This window comes from Agrilus planipennis, unplaced genomic scaffold, assembly GCF_000699045.2.
Source record: "Agrilus planipennis isolate EAB-ADULT unplaced genomic scaffold, Apla_2.0 scaffold65, whole genome shotgun sequence".
NCBI lineage: Eukaryota > Metazoa > Arthropoda > Insecta > Coleoptera > Buprestidae > Agrilus > Agrilus planipennis.
In genome coordinates, this window is record NW_020439271.1 from 256,385 (window position 1) to 266,612 (window position 10,228).

At 31.2% G+C, this 10,228-nt stretch overlaps 1 protein-coding gene across 1 annotated transcript in view; it reads left to right on the plus strand.

Annotated features, from left to right (window-relative positions):
* The first annotated feature begins 5,255 nt into the window (after positions 1–5,255).
* The window catches only part of LOC108734116 (kynurenine/alpha-aminoadipate aminotransferase, mitochondrial-like), a 7,978-nt gene continuing 3,005 nt past the window's right edge, over positions 5,256–10,228 (plus strand). The window contains exons 1-4 of the mRNA XM_018465514.1: positions 5,256–5,488; positions 8,925–9,283; positions 9,554–9,707; positions 9,822–10,123. Of these exons, the coding sequence (XP_018321016.1) occupies positions 5,410–5,488; positions 8,925–9,283; positions 9,554–9,707; positions 9,822–10,123 (894 nt within the window). The 5' untranslated portion in view covers positions 5,256–5,409. The remainder of the gene's footprint in view (positions 5,489–8,924; positions 9,284–9,553; positions 9,708–9,821; positions 10,124–10,228) is intronic.

The following is a 10,228-nucleotide window of genomic DNA, read 5'->3' on the forward strand; positions in this document are numbered from 1 at the left end:
ACATATCTTACTGTTTTACTACAGAAAGGGTAAAAATGCTGTTCAAGCCAGAAAGAAATTGACTGATGTGTATGGAGAAGGTGTGTTGAAAGCACGCCAGTGCCAGAACTGGGTCGCTAAATTTCGATCCGGCAATTTTGATGTCGAAGATGCACCACGTTCGGGAAGGCCGGTTGAAGCTGATAAAGACGCGATAAAGGCATTAGTTGATGTGAACCGGCGAATAACAACGTGGGTAAATAACACGTGAGATCGGATTGAGGTTAAATTTATCAAATTCAACAGTTTATGACCACTTGAAAGGCCTGGGATTATCCTCGAAGCTCGATCTATGGGATGCCCATGTTCTCACAGAGAGAAATCTGTGTCGCCGCATTGACGTCTGCGATTCGCTTCTCAAACGTCACGAAAATGATCCGTTTCTGAAGCGCATCATCACTGGGGACGAAAAGTGGATTCTATACAACAACGTCAAACGCAAGAGGTCATGGAGCAAAAAAGATGAACCGGCTCAAACCATTTCCAAAGCCGATATTCACCAAAAAAAGGTGATGCTATCTGTTTGGTGGGATTTTAAAGGAATCGTTCTTTTTGAGCTTTTACCGGATAACACAACGATTAATTCGGAAGTCTACTGTCATCAGCTGGACAAACTGAATGATGCACTTCAACAGAAAAGGTCAGAACTAATCAACAGGAAAGGTGTAGTGTTTCACCAAGACAACGCGAGACCTCACCCAAGTTTGGTCACTCGCCAAAAGCTTTTACAGCTTGAATGGAATACAATGCTACACCCACCATATTCTCCAGACCTGGCACCATCGGATTAATATTTGTTCCGGTCACTCCAAAATTTTTTAGACGGTAAAACCTTCACCTCAAATGAGGAGGTCAAAAATCTCCTCGATCAGTTTTTTGCCAGTAAAGACCAAAAATTTTATGAGCGTGGAATTATGCTACTATCAGAAAGATGGCAAAAGGTGTTGGACCACAACGGTTAATATATAATTTAATAAAGTATTTGTTTATTATACGAAAACTGTCCACAAAAAAAACGAAATGACTTTCTGAACAACCCTATAGAATAAGTAACAAAAAGTGCCTCTCGCAAATTCGGAAGTATTCAATAGTCTAGGCAAATTAGACTACCTACTGGGTGGAAAAGATTGGAATAGAGCTAATTTTTGCATATAAAATAGTAAAAAATTACGTACATCATTAATAAGCTTGTACGCAAGCATTTAAGGTCGTTTTCTCGATATTTTTTTCGTTCTTCTTCTACAACTGTTTTCTAATGATTTAATCGAAAAAAGCTAAATAAGAACGTTTTTCAAAGTGATAAATTTTCTTCAATAAATGAACATTTATCGAAAAAAAGTGATTTCTTTGGAGTTCACTCTTTTAAGATAGAAGTCCGGCTATTAATTGCACTGAAAGATTGGGAAAAGGAGACTTTCTTTTAGGTTATTGATCTTGCTAAAATTTTATCTTGATTGGATAAATAGCTGAACAACAACTTATTTGTTAATAAAAAAATGATCAATTTTGTAATGCTACCAAATGCTAATTATTATTGATTCGTTATCATCTGTACTTGCAGAAAATATGCAAGAAGTGTACTTTTGTCATAATTTAGTAATTAAAATTTAATTATTTAACTTTTTTGACTACATGGTTGTACACTCGATTTTTTGCAAAGGTTTTTTTATTGGGCCGAAATGAAAGGATTTTTAATTTTTAACAATTTTAGAGAAAGATTATGTATATGTATTAAAAAGCCTTCGTTCTCTCAAAGTGACATTAATTTGCCACGTTTATCAACTGTTGATTTAATTTAATTTGAAAAAAGTATTGAAAGAAATTCGAGTGTATTACAGTTTTTGTTAAATTATTACATAGGTATATATACTGGGGCCATTAAGAAATGGTCGTTTAGGGTACATCTTTAAGATTATAACAAAAATTTTATAAAACAAATTCCGATAACCTGATAACTGTACGGAAGCCAGTTATTAGGTACATTTCCTTTTCCTTATCTCATTTACACAACACATCGCATTTTCCAGCCATCATATCTTACTAAAATTATTTTAATCGCATCTCATAAAAATTCCTCAAATTCGTTCAACTTTTTATTTAAAGGTTTTGAAATATTTTCTGTTTATTAAGAAACAGACACAATTAAGGAGTGTTGCGAAAAATTGAACTTTTCAACTTTAATGCACTAGCATTAACGTAATAACTTATCACGAAAATTATTATAAACACTTATTTTTTAGAAATAACAAAATAATTGTTTTATTGAAACATATTAAATCGGAGTATTCTACTTCCCCATGAAATTGCATGAAAATAGATCGAAATAAGTTAGAGAATGAAGCAAATTGACACTAAATTATTCACAATACTAATTAGGTTGACAAATACTTCGTATGATCAATTATTATTTAATATTTTTAGGAAGTAATTTAGACAACATATTCAATAACGTATCACGAAATTGCTTTAATGTACCTAGGTGGTTTTCCGTAAATTATTAAAAGTGTAAACTTAATGGGAAATTGGATCACTTCAATAATTTCCAAATGTGATATGTCTAATTAAAGATAATCAATTAATAAAATATATACAGACGATGAATTTAGCGGTAAAACAAATGGTTGGTTGGTTGGTTGGTTGGTACTGTCTTTGGTTTGGTTTGGTTTATTTGGTAACTCTACTACTACTAATACTAACTGGTAAAAACTTCTCCGACTTTCTCCTTTGGTATGACGATGAACATTTCTAATGGGGGTAAAATTCTTAGAATCTTTGTCGTTAAGAATACATACGTATTCAAGCCTGAGGGTTCCAATGGTCATAAAATCAGGTAAAAAATGTTATTTTGTTTGGCTTAAAGAACGTATTTCGGTTTGCTTCAAAAATGAAACAGGAAAAAGTCGGAATATTTGTTCAATTTTACTTACTACTACATTGATGAGTTAAATAATAATATATAGAAAAAGATAAAATCCTACCGAACACTAAGCATTTATGAAACTAAAGAGTAGAGATACACCGGATAGTGATTTTGTAGGATACTAAATAAAAGGGTAAACAAAACTACTACGGTTAGCGTACTGTAAGTAGTTGCAGGGTTCATGTTTTTGTTTTAGCGAGGTTTTCAGTAAATACCACCCTCACTAACGTCCCAAATCACATTAAATGGAAGTTGAATATGTGATCTGCTATAATGCAAGCAATGCACAATGATGTAATGTAAAATACCCGTTAAATACTGACGTATGTTCCACACCGACATTATATTAAAAAAAAAATAAAATCAAAAAGTTGTAGGCAACGTTAGCATGTTAGGTTTTGTTTTCATACAATTATTGTTTACGTAAGCATAGAAAGATAACGATAAGGCACTTATGAATGGGTTTGTAGATGTGTATATCTGAATGATCCTAGTTGGTGAATTAAAAAGCTGTAAAATAACAACATAAGTAAAAATACAATCTTACCAAGTACGTATGCGTCAAACTGAATTTAGGGTAAATAAAAATTAACTATTACTTATATTAATTATCAGTACGTTGTACAGTACTGGGAACCCTTATTCTGATACGTACTAACTTTATCTACTGTCGTTAATTTTATTTGAGAAAAGTTCGATGACCTGATACAGATACATGAAGAATTTGTCATAATTTCGTAGGCATCCTTACATTAGGGCATAACAATTGTAACAAAAATTAATTAATAAATGAATGTTTTAACGTGTTTTATTTCATAAAATCCCCCGCAGCCACGAATCGACATATACATTGTTATGAAAAACTTTTATGAGACCTCCTTTTTTTATTGATAGCAATCGACCATCTTTAAACCAAACACGGGATTATTTTAAATATTTAATCGTAAATGCAGCTAAGTTACTAATTAGGGTAGGTATATGATGGCTGAGATTTTTTTTACGTTGTAAATATTCTATAGATCTCAAATAACCGATAAATCAATCAAAATAAAAAAATGTCTTTATCAGAAGTAAAGTCAACAAATTTCATGCAAAATAGTGATATAAAAATTTGATATTAGCTAAGAGTCAAGTTTGCGCCACAAAAATAAATCGCGAGAATGATGCAATTTTAAAGAAATTTTCAATCTTAGCGACGGTTACATACATACTGAATAAATTCATCATGTTAATACATGAAGAACTTCTGTGTTTTAAGTTCAGGAACGTCGACAAAAACCGGTATTACATACTCAACTAAACCTATATGTTGGACCCTCAAAAAATAATTACTGGAATAGTTATTTTTTTAAAATAATATTATTTTTAAGGTAAATTTTCTACATTCTTAAATTGTAATATATACGGTGAAGTCAAGGCTGAAAATAAGTACTTAACTCATATTACAATTGAAGAGCAATTAATAAAATATTAAGCGTGCTACAAGTTACTGCATTTATGTAATAAAATAAGAATTTCAGTATAAGTGATATAAAGGCGGTACAAATGTGATTATTTATTCGTTTACTTACTTCACAAATAATATTAAAATTTTTGTCGAATGCCCAAATTTTGTGGTATATTGAGTTTCACCTTTGTTAAAATTGTCTTATCGTTACAATTCAACATTCAGAATTTCTCTATATAAAATTAATTCGTTCGTTTACTTAAATTTACAAAACTATTTAGAAATGTAGATAAGCACCTCTGATACTTATATATTTTAGAAAATGTCTAAAGGAAGTAAGATAATAATTAAGTAAAAATTACAACTTGAAATTTTGTCGATTTGAAGCGATTTTCTGATAGCAATTATGTTACGCTACAAAAACTTTACGTATAAAATACAATATATCGTTAGGTAGTCATGTTACTAAATTATGCATTAGAATTAGCTTTTTTTTATGAATTTATTTTAATTTGAAGAATTGAATGAAAAGAATAAAATTTACGATTTTTAAAAACGTTATAATTGTATATTGCATGTGTATATATATACATACGTGTTTTTTGCTTTAAGTTCTTGATAGTATTGATAATGTATCAAAACACAGGTGGCAATGACATTCGCCAAAGCGCGCGCCAACGCAAAAATCGCCGAATCTTATTTAGTTGAAGCGATAATTTCATCATGCTATTGATGAGAAAGTTTTATGTGTGTTGTTCTATGTACACTCTTGTTTGTATAGTATAGACACTCAAGACCTAACTATTACATCATCCACTGCCGGCATTTCTTATAAAATCAGGCATCGGGCTTGTATATACCATTCATATTTAATTCGACGCGTGAGGAACTGGAATAATTGTTAGTTATTATCAATTACAATATTGCTGTTACTGCCAGTATTTCGTCAATACATATTATTTACATTTTGTATTAAGAACTTGTGGTCTAAAACAATAATAAGATGGAGACAACAATGGATTACAGAAATTTCATTAAACCGTTCTCTGGAAGAAGACGACCCAATATAACAAGAGAGCTCAGTAAGTACCTGCTTATTATTTTTATAAATTATTTTTTTCGAATTTAAATATACCTAATTACTGCTTCTAATTATCTTCAACACCGATATTTATTAAGTAAATTTGAATTATAAAATTCCGCGAGTGGTTTCTGAAGCTCTGATATTTTGTCCTGAATCATACAAGAAATCTTCATGTTTCTGAAGTAGAAGAACTTTTTCCGATTCAGTCTTGTAGGTTTTTTGTTTGAAATTATGCATCACTAACAGAAAAGCTTTGAGGATGTCTCGTGTGAAAAAGGACGAAACGCTGGAAATAGACGCAGCATGACGCGGTGCAAATTCAGAAGTCTAAATATGTAATAAGAAGTAGCTTTTTTACCTTTTTCTTGTAAAATTTCTTTAACTACTTTTTCTGTTACACGATATTTTGAGAAAATAATGAGTTCAAAAGGACAGTTAAGATAAACGTGTTTTTGTCATATTTTTCCTTTTAAAATGTCGCAATCAGTTCCAGATAGAAAATAACGAATTTTATGGTAAATAAGTTAACGTAGATGTTAAGCAACAATTTCGAAAGATTGATTTCTTATAAACGTTTGTAGAAAATTGCAATGTTTAAAGATAACGATAAGGCACTTATGAATGGGTTTGTAGATGTGTATATCTGAATGATCCTAGTTGGTGAATTAAAAAGCTGTAAAATAACAACATAAGTAAAAATACAATCTTACCAAGTACGTATGCGTCAAACTGAATTTAGGGTAAATAAAAATTAACTATTACTTATATTAATTATCAGTACGTTGTACAGTACTGGGAACCCTTATTCTGATACGTACTAACTTTATCTACTGTCGTTAATTTTATTTGAGAAAAGTTCGATGACCTGATACAGATACATGAAGAATTTGTCATAATTTCGTAGGCATCCTTACATTAGGGCATAACAATTGTAACAAAAATTAATTAATAAATGAATGTTTTAACGTGTTTTATTTCATAAAATCCCCCGCAGCCACGAATCGACATATACATTGTTATGAAAAACTTTTATGAGACCTCCTTTTTTTATTGATAGCAATCGACCATCTTTAAACCAAACACGGGATTATTTTAAATATTTAATCGTAAATGCAGCTAAGTTACTAATTAGGGTAGGTATATGATGGCTGAGATTTTTTTTACGTTGTAAATATTCTATAGATCTCAAATAACCGATAAATCAATCAAAATAAAAAAATGTCTTTATCAGAAGTAAAGTCAACAAATTTCATGCAAAATAGTGATATAAAAATTTGATATTAGCTAAGAGTCAAGTTTGCGCCACAAAAATAAATCGCGAGAATGATGCAATTTTAAAGAAATTTTCAATCTTAGCGACGGTTACATACATACTGAATAAATTCATCATGTTAATACATGAAGAACTTCTGTGTTTTAAGTTCAGGAACGTCGACAAAAACCGGTATTACATACTCAACTAAACCTATATGTTGGACCCTCAAAAAATAATTACTGGAATAGTTATTTTTTTNTAACCTTCCAATATTTGATATATATGTTTTAAATATAAATGCTGTATAAAATAACGTATTTTGCAATTTATATTAACATCTATCAGAAAAACAAAGAAAATTGCAGTAATTAGTACAAAACTTTATATCAGTGTCCTTTCAAAACGACCCTAAATAGTTAGGTATATAGTTTTTATCACCAAACGTGAATTCAAATGAAAACAAAATCTGGTTGTTTGGGGCATGAAGTTACTAATTGAATACGAAATTCTAAAGCGTTTCTGATTAATTAATTAAAATAATATACAAATTAAAGTACAACAATTAATCGACTACAGAAAATGAAATAGTTACATGCTTCTGTTTTTTTGGTAATTTTAATTCCTTCATTAGCCGTCGATGAAATTGGATTCAGGTAGACCTTCATGTCTAGATTTAAAGAGTAGTAAGTTAAACAAGAAAACTCTGCCCATATTTCCGGTGGAAAAGCGGCCTCCTCAGATATAAAGATATAATTTTCTAGTCTAAAAAAATCATTCGCTAATCGATCTTCTAGAACAAGTGTCATTAAACAGTCAGTAAAAACATAAACGACATCGTTAAGTGTAACATACGGGAGTCTAAAAAGCATTGAACAAAACTTGCTACCTCTGATTTTGTTCTATACTCGGTGGAAAGATCAAGAGATCGAGTTTTTCGATATCAGACTTGGCTTAGATGAAAACATCAACTTTTTATCTGTGATTTAACTACAACAGATTTCACTGTAATAGGAACTGTTTTCTTAAAGTCCACAAAAACATTTTGTGGTGAAAACTGATATTCTATAGTCTTGCAAATTCAACGACTACACATTTGAAGCATTTAATATAGGTCTCTGCAGTTTTAACAACAGGAAGTAAGAAAAATACGAGAGGTACATGGAGAAAACTAAATAACAATGCAAAAAAATACAATTTTCGATGTAAATGACTGAATCTGCCTAAGAAATAGTAGAAAATTATTGGGCAACTTGTAATGATCTCAATTTTGACATATTTCTTTAAAAATTATTATTTCAAGTTTTTTAATTATTAAAATTAAATTTGTAANTTGCCGTAGAAATAGTAGAATTTATTAGGTAACTTGTAATAATCTCAATTTTGACATGCTTTTTTAAAAATTATTTCAAGTTTCTTACTTATTAAAATTAAATTTGTAATATCAACTAAAATACCTAGTAAATTTATTTCTGCTGGGATTTTATTTTTACAAATTCGGGTCCAAATTGTAATTTTTATTATTTTCGCTTACGAAGCAACGGGCGAGTGGGATAAATTGTAAATATCCTTTTAATATTTAGGTAAATTTTAGTTTTTCGTTTTCTCCGTATATATTTATGAATCTTGTTTCAATGTATGAAAAGTAAATATATTGGGACAGCTTTTTAAATGTACCATCTACGTAAACTTTGGTCACACGACAAAGCACTTCTGCACCTTGAAGTATAGGTATATATCGGAAGGAAATCTTTAAAGTCTTTGAGCCACATAGTAATAGTGCGGGAAGTCATCTACGGATGAAATGAAGATCTGTGAAATATTAATGAAACCACAGAAAAAAACTTGGGATAGGACAGAGGGACCCGGAATCAAACCGGTGGTTAAGCAATAGTCTTCTACTTCTAAGCCATGTCGCTGGGTTAAGGAACTGAATTTACGTACCTCCAGCTCTAGAAAGTCATTAGTGTATTTCGGATAGAATTTACACCAACCCCTTTATATATATATATATATAGAAGCATGCACACTCATAATTGAAAACTTTGAAATTAAACAAATTAAAGATTATATATGCCATCTTGGCGGTTAAACCTGTTGACATGATAAATACAAATTGATAAAAGTTGCGATCAAGAAGAATGTTAAAACGTCGAAAGGTAAAAACTAGTTTTATTTTTAGCAAAACTGAACTACAATGCCCCGAAAGAAGCAATTTCTCTAGCAGAAGGTATGCCAAATGAAGCAACGTTTCCCTTTGAAAAAATTACTGTCCAACTGAAAGATGGTTCCAATTTTACCCTTCGAGGACCGCAACTGGGCAGCGCCCTTCAGTACCTTCCAACGAGGGGTTATCCACCATTAGTTAAAACACTATCAGAATTTACCTATTACGTCCATCAGCCGCCAAATTGGGAAGCTCGCGAACTCATCGTTACAAACGGATCTCAAGATGGTCTTAGCAAATGTATCGAAATGATGTTAGAAGAAGGCGATCCTATTCTAGTACAAAACCCACTCTACGCAGGCATAGAAGGAATTGTAAGTAATAGACAGTTACAATACAATAAGCTAATACAACCTTAATCTTGGTAATGAAGCACCTAATTTGTTTGTCACCCCGATAAAGACGAATATTATCGCTGTTATCACTATAAAATTGTGAAACTGACCTTTCTATAAATAATCTTTTGTAAAAGAACGGATACGGACGTGTTTATAAAACTACCATAATCTCATGGCTCAATAACAAACGTTTGTTTAAGATGATAAAAGTATTTGTTAGCTCATTTTAGCATGTCATTATTTCAGTTGAAGCCATTTAAAGCATCTCTGATACCAGTGCCACAAGATCAAAATGGGATAATCCCCATTATGCTCAAGAACGCCCTCGAGGATTGGAAGAAAAGATGCACCGCTGATAAGGAATTAAAAATGCCGAAATTGATCTATCTTAACCCGACAGGTAGATAAAATTAATCAATTATAGAATTGTGAAGTCACTATTTAATAGTCATAAAATTTCAAAAATTTTTCCGAAAATATCTTCATTTAATCCTTATATTTGTTGTTTTTATAGGTTCAAACCCATGTGGTGCAACAATTCCGCTGGAACGCCGTAAGGAGATCTACAAAATTTGCTGCGATTATAACATTATCATCTTAGAAGACAATGCATACTATTTTATTCACTTCAATGGTCCATCTCCGCCATCATTTCTTTCTTTAGATACCGAAGGACGTGTTCTTCATTTTGATTCGTTCTCAAAGGTTCTTAGTTCCGGCTTAAGGCTAGGTTGGGTTACTGGCCCCTCAGTTCTCATACAGAATCTAGAACTTCACATACAGAGTGCTCATCTACATTCCAGCACATTATCTCAGGTAAAGTTTTCTTCTTTTAGAACTGTTAAAATATTGCGATGATTGCCTTTTTTAGTCCCCACATTCGATTTTTTCCATACTTTAATTATAACTAGTATCATATAT